Genomic DNA, 18,279 nt, shown 5'->3' with positions numbered 1-18,279 from the left:
AAGTAACATTGGCGTATTTGTCAGACATCTTTGACTCGTTGAACAGCCTTAACCTAAAACTGCAGGGTGGAGACTCAAATATAGTAGTTACTCATTGTGATGGAGGCTTAGTTACTCAACTTTGGAGGAGTAAAATATCAGCAAACCCCTGAAATTATTCAAATGTCTCTAAAGTAGAGCCAATCTCAGAAGAGACACGCTTCAAGGACATGTATGAAGGATCAAGTTTGAAAATCCAAATATCAAACCATTTGGAGAGCCTAATTGAAGAGTTCCAGAAATACTTCCCAAACACTTGTGACAATTTTATTTACAGAATGTCAACTGATCCATTCCATGCCAACATAGACTCCCTGCCTGAATTACTTTAAGAAGATGCTTTGCAGATAAATCCAAATGGTTTTTTGCATGATTCCTCTGCCAAATACTTTGTTATAATTGACAAAACTTCATTTTGGTTAAAATATTTCAAAGTGTATCTTAGTGTATCACGGGTAGCTCTTCATTTATATTTGCATTTTTCAAGTAACTATTTGTGCGATTTTCAACACTTGTGGCAATTAAAACAAAGTATCGGAATAAACTTGATGTTCCTAGTGACTTATTCTGTGCACTTACTAAAACTCGGCCACGAATACTCCATCTCACTAACCAACCTAATCTATTTTTCTTTTATTAATAATTTTTGTATTTTATGGAAACTGATATTGTTGTATCTTATCGCAGAATAAATAAATGTTTTGTTTTCAAGCTAATACTTATTTGTTTTTGTTTTGTTCCTATTTAGGCGAATACAATTTATTGTAAAGGGGAGGGGGCGCGAGAAGCTTTCATTTCAACAAAAGGGGGCGTGGTACAAAAAAGTTTGGGAACCCCTGCTCTAACGGAAGAAATCGCAAAAGAATATAGAGGTAAAGTAAACAGAACTAGAATTGGAGTATATATAACAAGTATACATATCAGAGGTGATATATGCCGATGACCTGGTAATTGCGTCAAAATCGGAAAAAGACATGTAAGAAAATGTGAATATTTGGAATGAAGCTTTTCAGAAATTTGGAATGAAAATAAATATCGAAAAAACAGTAGCTTTAGTAATATCTAAGACTCAAGAAAATATACATTATAAAGCCAAATAATGAGCCCTTTAGACAAGTACAGGACTTCAAGTGTCTAGGATGAACAATTAATGGACAAGGAAATAAAGAATCACAAACAAATAGCAGGGTAATAAGTGCAAATTCATAGTAAAATTCAAGAATGCGAAATACTATATTTGAGTGCGGTAACCAAGGTGGCCAGACGTGATCGTATAAGAAACGAAGAAATACGTGAAAGGTGCGGTATCGGAATGATCTTAAAAATATTTGAAACGAAACAGTTATCGTGGTTCGGCCTATGGCGAGAATGGGCGAATAAAGACCTGTAAAGAAGGTATGGAAAGGTTCACAGAAAAAAAACGACAAAGGCTGACCAGCAAGAACGCAAATATTGGGCGGAGAAAGGCAGAGTGACTAGCTACTGACCGAAAGGCATGAAGACGTCTGATTACTCCACTTACCTCGACACCGTAAGGTATACCAGGACGCAAGTATTTACTGATTTCATGGGTAGATAGAGTCACGACTATAGAAGTGTTAAGGTTGTGGCGACACGCTTCAATTACTATTTTACTATTTTTTTAATTGCTAATTTTAAATATTAACTTTCTTTTCTAAACGAAATAAAATGGGACATTTAAAATTCACATGTGTTTCGTTCCTAATATACAAACCATATGCATAGAAGGGCCTGTTAAGTTTTAAGAAACGAAATATATCCCTATTTCAGGTAAAATGCCTTTGCAGTTTTAAAAACACCAGATCTAATAATTTGTCGCCTGTCTGGCCATATGGTACAACCACATAATGACAGATTAGTGTTTGTGGTCTAGTTCAGTAGAGTCACAGCGGGCACCCTGTGCGGTCACACCCTCGCTATAATAACAAACCCTTACGATATATAAACAAAGCACGCTTATTTTACCAAAAATAAATAAATATATTATTGTCCGTCGTTTTACTTAATATTATTTTAATTGTTTCCGGGGACAATCAGGTTATCACACACGCAACTCAACCACACCACGGAACAAGGTGAATAGACAGAGAGAGGGAAATTGAAAATACGATAAAAGAAAGGAAATTGCAATATCTCGGACTTCGGGCATGTGATGAGAGACGAAAAATATAATATCTTGAGACTCATAATTCAAGGAAAAATAGAGGGTAGGAGAAGCGTGGGAATGAGATGCGTCTCCTGGTTGAAGCACCTGAGAGAATGGTTTGGTTGCAGCTCAAGGCAACTTTTCAGAGCAGCTGCCTCGAAGGTCAGAATAGCCATGATGATTGCAAACCTTCGTCGCGGAGATGGCACTTAAAGAGAATAAGTATTTACTCACCTGTTTTGCAAGTGACTTTTTCAGATGGATCACTTCCACCTGGGGCGTATAATATAACGTAGAAAGTGTATTCTGTACTGCTATTTAGGCCAGCAGCTTCCATCGAAGTGACGTTCCTTGCGTAATCAGGTCCAACAGATTCCAAGCCGTTATCTAAAATAAAAAGAAGAAAACATATTATTGCAATGATCACAGAGATATGGTCAATTCGGCGCTTGATTGAATTTTATTGTGTTCTTGGAAAATCACGAGAAACAAATGTACTTACTGTTGTAGAAAGAATGTACGCTGTAAGCTGTCACACTGACGTTTATGGGTGACTTCCAACTTAGACAGATGGTGGACGAGTTGTATGGTCGGCATTTTAACTTTTGCGGGGGACTGGGCGTTTGCGAAATATTTATAATATCTATTTGAACAGCTGTCCAAATTCTTCCAACAGAATTGGAGGCGATGCATTGATACATTCCTAAAATTATTATTTTATTGTTAAAGACACAAAATGTTAAATTTTGAAAGCAATTAAACTAGTTGTTGAATTGTCATTCGATGTTAATTTAAGTCCCCCCAACTATTTTTTGAACAATAAACTCCTAGCTAACTAAACTAAAATATATGGTAATAGTTTTATGTGGTTTTAGTAACACAATCATTAAAAATGACCATTTTGTAAAATAATTTGAAATGTGATCATATGAAAAGCAATACATAATTTTAAAGCTTGTGTGTCCCTCAGTACGTTCTTTGATTATTCTGCGATTCTATCTCGTCGTTTCAAAATGGCTAAATACGACTTTTGTTATAAATAATAGTTATGCTTTCTATTTATTCGTCTGAGAAATAGACACAACGTTGCTGGAGAGTGACTTTTAGTCGAAGGCACATAGACAGTACTCATCACAGTACATGGACAGTATTCCTAATAGATTTATTGAATTAAGATGTAAATGTCAACATTGCGTAAGTCAGTAAAGTAGTAAGCCATTTAAAAAAGAGAAAATCACTAGGTTGAGGCAAATACCTAATGAATTCCAGAAACATATCCAATACTTTGTAGCTTTATACCGCATTTATACTCAGTCCTGTTGGACAGGGAATTGGGTAGGGATGTGGGCAGCGTGAATGTGTAAATAGCTCACTCGCGCTGCCGCTGCTAATGCTACTGCCACTGCACGGCGCTCCCTCAAAAGTCGGTTTTCGAGATGGAAGTCAAAGGACTGGCAGCGCGAGTAAGCATTACTCATAACTGTATATATAAAACAAATCGCGCGTTTGTTTGATGGGTTATAATACCTTACCTGAGTCGTTTCTAAAAGTATGACTAAAAATAATCCCGTTGGACTGCCTTCTCACTCTAGAATCGAATTTCAAAGGCTGTCCATCTTTCAACCATTTAATACTAGGTTCAGGTATGCCAGTGGCGCGACACTCTAATCTAGCAGTAATAGCAGCAGGGTAGGACTTCGACAACGGTGTAACAACGAACGTAGGCTTTTGCTTGACTACAACGTTAAAGTTGTGGCTCGTACGGCCCATGCTGTTGTATGCTATACACGTATAGCTGCCTGTATCGATGGTCTGTACGTCATTTATTTCCAAAAGTGACGTGTTACCTAGGACTATACTGTCTTCTGAAAAATAGAAAGAATATGTTAAAAACTTTATTCGGATGACAAACCAGAAGATAATTGGATAACAATCACATATATGTAAAATCATTTGATCAATTTTGAGTGTTTTGCAAAGTTCATTAACCAACTATTGGATACTACTTTTCCAATATATGATTTTTAAAAATAAAAAATCCTTTTGAACAAACGGATTTTTATCACTTTTATCACGATTTAGCAGTACAAAATGTACAAAATGATAGCGGTTTAGATGGGGAAACTGCTGATGCACTAGTGGAATAGTTTCCTAGCATCGCCCGATGGCTTGATTAAGCCTTGGGTTTTAGTCTGGGCTGATTATCGGAGAATAGGCCATTTTTGGGAAAAGTTATTTACCAGCAATTTTATTGCTGGAATCGAATCTTATGATTGTATATATTAATAATATATGTATGCAAAGTCCGCAGATAGTGTGCTACTTTTTTTATTAACAAAATGGCGCCCGAAAATTGTGTTTTTTTCAATTTTTGCTCTATAACTCCAAAGATTTTAACTTTACACGAAAAACACTCAAATAAAAATTCACCGCAATTAAATTCTGCATAGAGACGTGATTTCTCCGATTTACTTCGACGAAAACTTTCCCCGGAAAAAGCGGGTTTTTCCAACAAAATCTTTAATTTTCAACAAAACTTTTAGATAAGTAATTGTTAATCAATAATTATATAACTTGGTAATGTGAAAGCCCTTTTCGTATAGATTATAATTCCAGAAGCCGATGAAAATTGAATGAACAGTTTAGCAACAATTGAATTGTAAATTAAAAATTTACGGTCGCTATAATAACGACAATAATTATGATGCATAAGAATAACTATGATTTTTTCATAAAAAGACACTATACCTATCTAATGCACTTTACAGAATTGAAATTTTACTATTTAAGCGGCCTCAGCAGTATTTTAAAATTATAAACAATTTTTTGGCTTATAAACAAATAGAATATCTCGGGAAATATTAAACTAAATTAAATTGTAAAAACGATATTCGAAAAACAGCGACAGGACGCTTCTTTTAAAAGATAAAACGTTTAATTATGATGAGTAGTTCCGGAGATACAACTGGTCAAAGTTGACCGGAATTTACGGCAAAGATATAAACAACAGGATCATAATTTGCAAACCATCACCTTTTTTTGTCCTCTTTCTCCACACCAATTTTCATATCCTGAAAATACTCATAACATATATTATTATAATAAAATATATCGATAATACGTGTGAAAATTGCCAGAAATAGCAAAATTCCAATCAAAAATTAGGTTGGAGAAAATGTAACCCTCAAAGTTCAAAATCGGTATACGTTACAAAAATGCATTTTCTCGGCTTCCCATCGAGCAATTTCCTTCATTATTTTTTTGTTCCCAAGTAACTCGAGTAGAGCCATCGATCTAGCGCATTATTAAATATCAAACTTGCTTTTGTTTTGTTATAATAAATTAATTTATTTATTATAACACAAAATTTTAATTTGTTTAAATAAAAATTGTTTAAATAATTATACAGCTTTCAAATGAGAACATTTATGTTTTTAACTTTAAAAGGTACAGTTGTAGTAAGTTTATCTAAAAAAAGCCTACACCTGGAAAAAATATGTAGTTTTCTGTTCTTATAAATAAATTAATCTATTATAACAAAACAAAAGCAAGTTTGACATTTAATAATACGTTAGTTCGATGGCTCTACTCGAGTTATTAGGGAACAAAAAAAGAATGAAGGAAATTGCTCCATGCGAAGCCGAGAAAATGCATTTTTTTAACGTATGCCGATTTTGAACTTTGAGGGTTCCATTTTCTCCAACCTACTTTTTGATAGGAATTTTGCTATTTTTGGCAATTTTCACACGTATTATCGATAGTTTTTATTATAATAATATATGTTATGAGTATTTTAAAGATATGAAAATTGTTGTGGAGAAAGAGGACAAAAATTAAAAGGTGATGGTTTGAAAATTATGATCCTATTGTTTATATTTTTTGCCGTAAATTCCGGTCAACTTTGACCGGTTGTATCTCAGGAACCACTCGTCATAATTAAACGTTTTTCTTTTAAAAGAAGCGTCCTGCCGCTGTTTTTCAAATACCGTCTTCACAATTTAATTTAGTTTAATATTTCCCGAGATATTCTATTTGTTTATAAGCCAAAAAATTGTTTATAAATTTAAAATATTCCTGAAGCCGCTTAAATAGTCCAATTTCAATTCTGTAAAGTACATTAGATAGGTATAGTATATTTTTATGAAAAAATCATAGTTATTCTTATGCATCATAATTATTGTCGTTATTATAGTGACCGTAAATTTTTAATTAATAATTCAATTGTTGCTAAACAGTTCATTCAATTTCAATAGGCTTCTGGAATTGTAATCTATATGAAAAGGGCTTTTACATTACCACCAAGTTATTTAATTATTGATTAACAATTACTTATCTAAAATTTTAGTTGAAAATTAAAGATTTTGTTGGAAAAACCCGCTTTTTCCGGGGAAAGTTTTCGTCGAAATAAATCGGGAAAAACACGTCTCTATGCAGAATTTAATTGCGGTGAATTTTTATTTGAGTGTTTTTGGTGTAAAGTTAAAATTTTTGGAGTTATAGAGCAAAAATTGAAAAAAACACAATTTTAGGGCGCCATTTTGTTTATAAAAAAAGTAGCACACTATCTGCGGACTTTGCATACCTATATTATTAATAGATACAATAACAAGATTCGATTCCAGCAATAAAATTGCTGGTAAATAACTTTTCCTTGTATTTTGCTAATTAGCCCAGAGTATTTACAGTTTACTTTAATCGTCATCGACACTCACTTCATCGTTCCTCGTTAGAGGTCGCCAAAAGCATGCGTTGATATAATATTTCAGTTCAGTCTTCTTACGAGCCTCTCTAATGACGGGTAGACTCATGCCTCGGAATCTTATATGAACAAACTGGGGAATTTCCCCCATCACTTTCACTACCGTCAGCTAATAAAGAGAAATGACAGCCTATCTCGCTCACGAAGACTTTAACCAATCATTTATGTTAACGCCATATCTGAATGTCATAAATAAAATAATCAAACGAGGCTTAACTCGGCAATGTCAATTCTGTCAAAAGTAATGACAGTTAGTGGAAAAAATTTTCCATTAGTTTACAGTTTTTATTTTTTATTGTATTACCTTTAACGATTTGTTCTTAGTAATTTCAATTTTAGTTGGTTCCTTATCCTTCGTTGATAAAGTGTAGTTTTGTTTTAGTTACTAAACGAAAGAACTTTTGTGTTGTGTTAATAAAAAAACAACATAGTTTATTATTGTTGTGTACCGTTGTGTACAAATCATAGAAAAGTTAGAAAAATGCATAGATAGGTAAATAGTAATTAGTTTATAACTGTTTTATCTCTTTATCTGAAACAACAAATAAATACACGTACCTATATTTACAAAAACATTGTCATAACTTTTTTTATATCCCTTTTCCTTACTAAATTTGACAGCAAAAATAACATATTTTTGTAACTTGGGAATTCCGAATAATTTATGAGTATTACTTAGATATTATTTAAATAAAATACTTTAACAAGCTTAGTAAGTTCTGGTATTTTATTTTAATAATATAGGTGAGATTATAAGAAGATATTTTAATTAGTAACGAAAGGGCCCGCAAGAGGCGCTGAACGGATGAAATTAATGCTTGTCCATTTAAATTTCCCGCCAAATGGTGATTAGTTAACACTACGGTCGCAAGTGGCGAAAGGAACCAAATTCTTACAGTGAGTTGCCTATCTATCCGGTAATACTATATTATTAATCTATGGGTAGACTTAGAAACACGTGTCAGAGGATGGAAAGAGACTCGAACTGAATCGAAACGCAGCCGTCTATGTTTGTTTTAAAAAATATTAATTTCGATATACTTACTATTAAGCCATTGTACTGTAGGTATAGGCCATCCCATCACAGCACAATATAAGGTGAGTTTTTCACCAGTAAGGACAGTAACATTCGGTGAAATGTCAAGAGGTAGAATCGAAGGTAATGTTGCTTCAGTTAATTCCGGCAACACCGTTATATATGCTATTTTACTATATTTAGTTTTATTAAGTAAATCATTTGTTGCTTTACACCTAAAAAATAAAAAAATAGTGGTTATTATGAAAAATCAATAAGATTTTGTTATCAAATGGATAAAATTTTCTGTGATATGTAGGTATACATGTAAGCCACATGGTGTTTCCATTAATGTGCGGAGGGCTTGCACGTACGCCAATAGATGTATGCACTTTTAATATAAAAATAAGCTTAACTTACAAACATTGAGTTGAGTTATATAGATTTAGTCTTAGATCATACATCCTCACGCAACGTTTTAAATAAAATTGGTAGGATTATTGAGTATTCAATCGTTCAGCATCGTAAAGTTGGGCCTTTTTATGATATGTAGGTTGTATAGACCCCGTGTGGGATGCGGGCCGCCCAAGTAGAATTCACCCACAGTATCTCCTGACTTGATCGTAAAAGGCGACTAATAGGAGCAGCATTCCGCTGTCGGAATCCTGTCGACACCTGACCCTTAACGACCAAACCCCGATACCCACCTCCAACTCACCCCGCGTGAGATTGGAGTCCTTTTGTCCGTGGGTGAGTGGCAAGGGCCGTCTGGGCGTGGGGGAAGCGGGGCATATATATGTCGCGCAACCTATTAAACTGCGTTCAGAACGTCCAAACCAGACACGCACTCCTAAAGGGGAAGACTGGTCTCCAGATTCCTGAAAGACAACCAGTCTAAAGGAAGAATACCTTAAACAAAAAATTACCTGGTCCTCCAGGTTGGGGGTTGAGACGTCAGGTTGGTTCCCTGTCACTTGTAAAAAACCGCATTTACCAAAAAGCCTAAAAGTTGCCTCGGAGCTTCGGATGGATTAAACAGACAACGACAACAGCTACGAAAATGGACAATGAACATTGGCACTTGGAATGTACAGAGCATTAGCGGAAAGGTGGAAGAAGTCATCCAAGAAATTACTAAATTGAACATGGACATAGTTATCTTGACTGAAACAAAGAAGAAAGGATGTGGTACAGAGATATTGAAGAACTATGTACATATATAGTGGGGTTGAGAAACACCAGCGAGCAAAAAGAGGTGTATCCGTAGTGATACATAAAAAACATCAACGCAAAATAACAGATTTTGAAGCCGTAGATTAAAATATCATAAGAATCAACATGACAATTAACCAAAAACCTGCCACTATTCTCGGTATATATGCAGTCTCTGATGATCAGCCTTATGCTGTTAAAGACGAATTCTTTGAGAAAATCAATGAAGAAATTATTAAATTTGGAAGTACTAGGGAAGTGATCATAGCAGGAGATCTGAATAGTAGAGTCGGACAGAAGGTAAACAACAAAGTGATAGGTCCACATGGAGAAATAACCCAAAATGACAATGGTGAAAGATTAATTCAAATATGCGAAAACCATCAGCTAAAAATAACAAACGGGATTCAGGTAACCAGAAATTTAAAATCGATCATAGATTATGTGATTACAAAACAAAATACAAGATTACAAGTAATGGATACAAGAGTATATAGAGGAGTATCATGTGATTCGGATCACTTTATACTTAATAGTTTTTCCGTTTAGATCCAAGAAAACAAAAGAACCACCTGAAGCCACAGAAATTTTTAACACAACAAATTACAACCTAGACAGCTTACAACATGAAAGTACGAGAACACTATATCAACGAAGACTAAATGAAAAATTAGAAGATGTAATCCAAAATGTATCCGTGCAAAAAGTGTACGAAAATATAATAGAGAGTATACAAACAGCCGCAAAAGAAGCGCTTGGTTTAAAATCCGAACGCTACAGTAAAAAGCTATGGTGGACCGAAGACAAAACTTAATAATGGAAAAAAAGAAAGCGTACGCACGGTGACTAAGTACTAAACATCCAGTAGACAAAGACAAATATTTGGACCTACGCAGAACAACAAGAAGAGCAGTAACAGCAGTAAAAAAAGAAATGTGGGATAGGAAATGCCAAGAGATCAACACTTACATAGGCGGAAGGAAGTGTTCAGAGACATGGAAATTTTTAAACAAAATAAAGAACACAGAAAGAAATACTACTTCTATTCAGTTAATATCAGCAGAAAAATGGAAAGAATACTACGAGAGTTTGCTAACAGAAAGTAGAGCCGAATATACCACACAATCACCAACAGAAGTATTTGTTGAAGGCGAAGAGATAGTAGTGGGAGTTGATATGGTGAAGAAAGCTGTAAATGAACTAAAAAATGGTAGAGCTCCAGGGCCCGACAATATTCCTGCCGAATTAATAAAATGTGGCACAGATAAACTTTTTCAAGCACTTACTTGGTGTATGAACAAATATATAAACGGTGTCACACCACCCAGTTTATGGAAAGTAGCTTATATTTCTTCCATTCATAAAAAAGGAAATAAGTTGGATTGCTCAAATTACAGAGGAATATCGGTAACTAGTAGACTAAGCCGGGTGTACAGGCGCATTCTTAGAAATCTCATTGATATGGAGTATAGGGAACAAGAAGAAGAAGAACAGGCTGGTTTCCGCGCTGGAAGGACTTGCACAGATAATGTCTTCTGCCTCTATTAAAACAATTAATTGAAAAAAAATCAGCAACCAATCAAGAGACCCATCTCATGTTTGTTGACCTCCGTAAAGCATACGATAGCGTTCCTGTGACTAAATTGTGGAAATCACTACAAGAAACTAACATCAGCTACACTCTAGTCAAAGCCTTAAAAAATCTATATGAAAATTCTATATCACAAGTAAAAATTGGCAACACACTATCTAAAAAGTTCATAGTTAACAAGGGTCTGCGCCAGGGCTGCTGTATTTCACCAACTTTGTTCAAGATATATGTTTCAAAAGCACTAAACCAGTGGAAACGTAAATGCCACGGTATGGGTATAGACCTCGGAGAGGTTTGTTTGTATACCTTACAATTTGCTGATGACCAAGTCATCATAGCTAATGATAAAGACGACCTACAGTATATGGCAAGAAAACTGAAGGAGGAATATGAACAGTGGGGCTTGGAAATTAATGTGGAAAAAACTAAATACCTACCCATAGGAGCTGAGTTATCCAATATCGAACTAGAGGATAATGAACAAATCACATCCTGTAGTGAATACACGTACCTGGGAGTAATCTTCGATAGAACGGGAAAAGACGATGAGGAAATAAAGAAAAGGGTAACGCAAGCTAGAAGAACAATTGGATGCCTAAATGGAATACTTTGGAGCTCCGAAATAGGAATACAATGAAAATACAACATCTATGAAACACTTATTAAAAGCAGCCTACTTTACGGAGCAGAAACTTGGAGAATAACCGAGAACAACAGGAAAAAATTAGAAGCTGTAGAAATGGATGTGTTTAGAAGATCGTTAGGTATATCCCGTAGGGAAAGAATTCGAAATGAGTAAGACGACGAATTGGAATAGATGGTTACTTAAAAACAGACGTTGAGAGGAAATAGTTGATTTGGTATGGTCATGTTCAAAGAATGGAAGACACAAGATTGCCCAAAAAGATCTTGGAGTGGGTACCACCAAACCGCAAAAACGAGGAAGACCCAAAAAGACATGGAAAGAAGGGGTAACCAAAGCAATGAGTACAAGGGATCTTAGAGATGGCCAATGGGATGATAGAAGGACGTGGAAGTTAGGCATCGGACAACGTCGAAAGACGTTCTAAAACCGATACATACATACAGGTTGTATAGATTATTCGATCTTGTTGGGCGCTAGATGGGCCATGTTGAACGGACGTTGGAAACCGAAACACCAAAACATAATGAGACAAGCACCAGTAGGGAGAAGGTCAAAGGGAAGACTCAGACTTAGATACATGGAACAAATGGAACAAGATCTGAAAACACTTGAGATTACCCACTGGAAGAACAAAGCAAGGAACAGAACAGAATGGCGGAAAATCCTAGAACAAGACAGGACCCAAAAAGGGTTGTCGAGCTACTGATGATGATGAACGAAGAATCACAATAAAATTAACTTTGCTTGTGGTACTCCAGTACTCCGGGTAGGGTTTAAAGGTTAACACTCCTGTCTAATTTATTGTGAGTACTTTTCCTTAGATATACTTTTAAATATGTTTTATATATTATGATTATAGTTCATATTTCTTTATTGATTCTTCGATATTTAATAATTAGAAATTAAAGAAAAAATTAGAAATTAATAATTTTGTGAAAGCCTCTAAAGATATACTTTTAAATATGTTTTATATATTATGATTAGAAAAGACTAAGTTTTTCAACCTAATAAAAATATTTGTAAATTAAATATTTTTAAAAGATTTTTAATTGAAAAACTTTATTGGCCCATTTCCTGGTGACAACCTCCAAGGCTTCTACAATATGCAAGCACATGGATGCTGCAGTGAAGACTAAGGGGAAGGAATTCTACAATATGCAATTCACAACCCCCGTCTGCAGCGTGGGAAAGTTCCAGCGGAAAATGGACCTAGTTACTCTATAGGAGTAATACTAATAAAAATAAAAATGTATACCATTTTTATTCATTCAGTTGCGGTGCGAAACCAAAACTGTCTTAATTTTTACTCAGATCAGAGATTGCAGCAATCTCTGATCTGAGTAAAAATTAAGACAGTTTTGGTTTCGCACCGCAACTGAATGAATAAAAATGGTATACATTTTTATTATTATGATTATAGTTCATATTTCTTTATTGATTCTTCGATATTTAATAATTAGAAATTAGAAATTAAGGAAAAAATTAGAAATTAATAATTTTGTGAAAGCCTCTAAAGATATACTTTTAAATATGTTTTATATATTATGATTATAGTTCATATTTCTTTATTGATTCTTCGATATTTAATAATTAGAAATTAAAGAAAAAATTAGAAATTAATAATTTTGTGAAAGCCTCTAAAGATATACTTTTAAATATGTTTTATATATTATGATTAGAAAAGACTAAGTTTTTCAACCTAATAAAAATATTTGTAAATTAAATATTTTTAAAAGATTTTTAATTGAAAAACTTTATTGGCCCATTTCCTGGTGACAACCTCCAAGGCTTCTACAATATGCAAGCACATGGATGCTGCAGTGAAGACTAAGGGGAAGGAATTCTACAATATGCAATTCACAACCCCCGTCTGCAGCGTGGTAAAGTTCCAGCGGAAAATGGACCTAGTTACTCTATAGGAGTAATACTAATAAAAATAAAAATGTATACCATTTTTATTCATTCAGTTGCGGTGCGAAACCAAAACTGTCTTAATTTTTACTCAGATCAGAGATTGCAGCAATCTCTGATCTGAGTAAAAATTAAGACAGTTTTGGTTTCGCACCGCAACTGAATGAATAAAAATGGTATACATTTTTATTATTATGATTATAGTTCATATTTCTTTATTGATTCTTCGATATTTAATAATTAGAAATTAGAAATTAAGGAAAAAATTAGAAATTAATAATTTTGTGAAAGCCTCTAAAGATATACTTTTAAATATGTTTTATATATTATGATTATAGTTCATATTTCTTTATTGATTCTTCGATATTTAATAATTAGAAATTAGAAATTAATAATTTTGTGAAAGCCTCTATTATATTTAAACGTGTTTAAATCAAGATGGATTAAAAACTATAAAAGTAATTTTTTAATTTTTTTGCCTATTTAACATTTCATTGCATGTTGTGTTTTATTTTAACACGTCGAACGCCGCGCGAATCATATACGATTCACGCTTATTTTACTTACAGGGCCGCGCGAATCTCACTTGCTTCGCAGTGACTGCTATACTGTATACTGTATGGACCACGGCTAAGTCGGCCCAGAGAGCCGTAGTATTATATGCATTGCGGCGTTCAACGTGTTAAATACGGTCAATTCACTGCAAAGAGGACTTACGTTGGTTCTCCAGTTTCTTATGATATAAACCTTTATTGATATTTGATACGATATTTATTCTTTTGATTATTTCTTCCTATTAATTTGTTATATGTATCTGTTATATTTGATATTTTGAAAATATTTGTGTAGCCAATATTACCAACTTTTATTTTAATATTAACATTGTTTCTCTTTATTTTGTGAATATCCCAGTTCTGTTCTTTTGGTATTCAAACATTTAAAAATAGTGGTGCCTTTTTGTTTTAAAGAATTGTTCTCTTTTCTATTTTTTTCTTGTCGTTTTGTACCTATCTTTTCTTGCGTTTCTCAGTTCTATAAACGACCCAGCCCATAATCTACCAGTACTGAGCAACGGTCACTTTGAGCACAGCGTATCAGTGTTTTAAGTTTAATTCTTCATCATCTAGTTCACTAGATATGGTACATAACACTGTAAGTGGTCAGTTGAATATCCTAGTGTATTTTTAGAAGTAGATACGAATAAAATGTATTCAAATTAAAATCACTAAATGTTTTCATTAAAATAATTTAAAACCTAATGTTAGGATATTAAAAATATGTGTTTACCTATAAGCTCCACTATCAGAACTCAGAGACTTTTGTATTAACAGGACCCCATTGGGTAAAGGAACATAGCTGAAACATAAAACATTAAACTTCATGTTAGTGCAAAATGTATCAGTAAACTTATTGTATTGAACCGTATTGTAACAATACTAACCTTGGTTGGTGAGGTAGTATCAGATCATTATTAAACTCCCATTGAATATCAACAGGAGGTGTAGAGTGAATACCACAACGGAGTATTATGGGTTGAGAGAGGTAAACAGTAGAGTTCACGGGATTGATCGAAAACTCTTTTTCCATAGCTAAAAAGAACAAAAACAATGTTAAAAAAATTATTTCTCGCCGATTCTTCTATTGGCTTGAGCAATACGAGCTTCGTCAATATTTTCCGACCAATTCATTGCTATTTTTCGATTTTTTATTCCCATAAGATCCGTTTGTTACGCTATTAGACGCTCCTATACCGCCGAAGATTCCGGCTTATTTATTGTAATTCGAATGTTGTAAACAGGCCCCTGATTCTAATTCAAATTTCGACTCAAAAAAGTGCGAGCCTTGTGGATTTTAGTTGAACTAACGAAATGATGTCATGAAATAGCGACTTATCGAAATTAATTGCGACTCCAAAAAAGTGGTTGCCAAAAAAGTGGTTGATATTATAATTTCGAGTCGAAATTATTGTGATACGGACATGAATGAATGGCCGAAAGAGAGGTAAGGTTTAGTTTAGGAGATGTGTTTTGTGTGTTTCCTGCAAGGAAAACTAAAGCAAAAGGTATTAATATGGCTGGGTTTTATGGTTTGCTGGTTTTGGAGGAATTAGATAGAAGAGTATTAAATTAGAAATATAATAATTCAGAATGTTCACAACGTGAAGTATCAACTCAATGAAAGATGTAAGGTAATAATCTGGAAAAATTAGTACAAAACAAGGAAAATTATGTACCAGCTATTTTATTGCTGGACATGCTGGAATCAAATCTTAAGATTTCATATATTAGTAATATAGCTATGCAAAGTCTGCAGAAAGTGTGCTATTTGGTTTATAAACAAATTAGCGCTCCGAAATTTTTGTTTCAATTGTTGCTCTGTAACTCAGAAGATTTTAACGTTAAACCAAAAACACTCACATAAAAATTCACTGTAATTTAATTCTGCACAAAGATTTTTTTTCGATTTCCTTCGGCGGAAATTTTCCTCGGAAAATTCGGGTTTTCCAAACAAAATCTTTAATTTTCAACTAAAATTTTAGGGAAGTAATTATTTATTAATAATTAAATAACTTGGTGACATAAATCTTTTTTGTTATGAGTGTCTTGAAGATATGAAAATTTGTATGTATAAAGAGGACCGGAATAAAAAGGTAATGGTTCAAAGATTGAAATCCTGTTGTTTATAAATCTATCGCAAATGCCGGTCAAATTTGACCGGTTATACCTGGAACCACCCAATTCGATTTTTTTTTTCTTTGAAGAAGAAGACGTGCCGTTTTCAAGAGCGTTAACTTAATTTAATTTAATCTGATATTTTCTGAGGGGTTCCATTTGTTTATAAGCCAAACAATTGTTTCTTTATAACATTCCTGAGACCGCTCAAATAGTCCAATTTCAATTCTGTAAAATACGTTGAATAGATATAGAGCTTTTTATACGAAAATCATAGTTATTCTGGTGTATTATAATCTTTCTGGTTATTATTTCGACCGAAATTTTTTTAATTAACATTTTAATTATTCCCACCTTGACTTTACAGTATAGGGAACATAGGCAATGCAGTCCTTATGAGAGTTTTAGAGCGGTAATGCCGATTTTATCAAAAAGAACTTGTAATCGAACATTAGAGAGATTAAATTGAAACTGTTTTAGAAAGATAATCTACAATTTTAGGATTCGTATGCATTTAAGTTTATTTAATATACTATAGTTATTACGCATATGAATCCTTAATTTGTAGATTGCCTTTCTAAAACTGTTTTAATTTAATCTCTTTAATGTTCGACTACAAATTCTTTATGATAAAATCGGCATCACCGTGCTAAAAACTCTCATAAGGACTGCATTGCCTATGTTCCCTATACTGTAAAGTTAAGGTGGGACGGACATTAGGTATAAAAAATCTTTCATGTCACCAATTTATTTAATTATTGATAAATAATTACTTTCCTAAAATTTTAATTGAAAATTGCAGAGTTTTTTGGGAAAACTCGGATTTTTCGAGTAAAATTTTTGTTGAAGGAAATGGGAAAAAAAATAACTGTGCAGAACTAAATTGCGGTGAATTTTTATTTGAGTGTTTTTGGTTTAGAGGAAAAATCTTAGGAGTTACAGAGCACTAATTGAAAAAAAGAAGATTTACTAGTGCTAATTTGTTTATAAATAAAATAACACACTTTCTGCGGACTTATCATACCCCATATTACTAATATATGCAATCTTAAGATTCGATTTTAGCAATAAAATAGCTGGTAAATAACTTTTCCCAAAATGACATTTTTTCGATAATTTGCCTAGACTATCAACAAACGTTGCGGTGGTTGCATAGCCAATAAATCCAATAAACAGGAGGACCAACCCAAATTCTGAGCAGTGTCAAAATGATAACGTTAATATCCCCAGTTGAAACTAATATCGAAATAAATAAGAATCGCTATAAATTACATCTGTCATGGCGGAGTCGAAATTAAATTGCGACATCGAAATGAATTAGAAACAGCCCCAGACCTTTTTTTACCTGTAAACATCTTTCTTTTAGACGCTCTGGAGAATTCTTTGGCCTGTTTTGTAAATATTGTTTATCATATGTATATGTAATCATATGTTGTTTTCCCGTTATAAAATCTTTCTTATTCGAAAGATTTCTAGAACATTGTATTTTAGTATTAAAGGAAGTAAAAATGTATGTTTACAGTAGTCTAATAAAGCCGTGATTTCGAACGTATGTTTTGCCGGTATTTTTGAATAGATAAAATTGTAATATAAATTAGATACTTATTATCGTAATAAATTAACTGTTAACCCTTAAACGCCCAAGGGTGGGTAAAAAATGTCCACCTAATGCGTATTCCCTTGTAACATATTTATTACGTGTTTAAAAATTTTTCAAAAATTATTTATTGTTAAAAAGACAGCCTTTTAGCGAATTTTAATTTGGTCCTACCGATATTTTTAAAAATAAAAGTAATATCTTGAGTTAAATATGGGAGGGCATAAAAAGTACACCCTTGGTTAAACTTGTTACTAAAGGTTTCTCTATAATTTTTCGTTGGTAGGAACATAATCCATATAATTATCGACGTGTAATTACATAATCGACATAATTATCCGCCAATGAGGAGGCTGAGAGGAAGAATGTGGAGAAAATCGACAAATATGAATTACTGGCTTTTACTGGTATGTTAATTTTGATGTACATTGTAATTTTGTTGTAAGGTTTGTAAATTGTTTATGTTAATATTTTAGAAGATGCTGTGTTTATTAAGCATAAGATTCTTAAGTTTAATCCATTTCCAACAACTCTCAATAAATATATTAGCTATTTTCGAGGTGGACATTTTTTACCCACCCTTGGGCGTACATGGAACCTAAAAAGCTTGGGCGTTTAAGGGTTAAGCGGTTATTATTTTTGTAAAGTTAGTGCTGTAAATAAAATAAGA

The 18,279-nt window shown here is 33.4% G+C and overlaps 1 protein-coding gene across 1 annotated transcript in view; it reads right to left on the bottom strand.

Moving 5' to 3' along the window:
* LOC114332988 (protogenin A-like) overlaps positions 1–18,279 on the bottom strand; it is a 470,567-nt gene that overhangs the window by 39,302 nt on the left and 412,986 nt on the right. The window contains exons 4-9 of the mRNA XM_050651312.1: positions 14,782–14,929; positions 14,628–14,696; positions 8,011–8,216; positions 3,739–4,071; positions 2,709–2,909; positions 2,441–2,593 (exon numbers count right to left, since the gene is read on the bottom strand). Coding sequence (XP_050507269.1) covers positions 2,441–2,593; positions 2,709–2,909; positions 3,739–4,071; positions 8,011–8,216; positions 14,628–14,696; positions 14,782–14,929 — 1,110 coding nt within the window. The remainder of the gene's footprint in view (positions 1–2,440; positions 2,594–2,708; positions 2,910–3,738; positions 4,072–8,010; positions 8,217–14,627; positions 14,697–14,781; positions 14,930–18,279) is intronic.

The sequence above is a fragment of the Diabrotica virgifera genome, chromosome 5 (assembly GCF_917563875.1).
Source record: "Diabrotica virgifera virgifera chromosome 5, PGI_DIABVI_V3a".
NCBI lineage: Eukaryota > Metazoa > Arthropoda > Insecta > Coleoptera > Chrysomelidae > Diabrotica > Diabrotica virgifera.
This window is presented reverse-complemented; position numbering and strand designations above follow the sequence as displayed.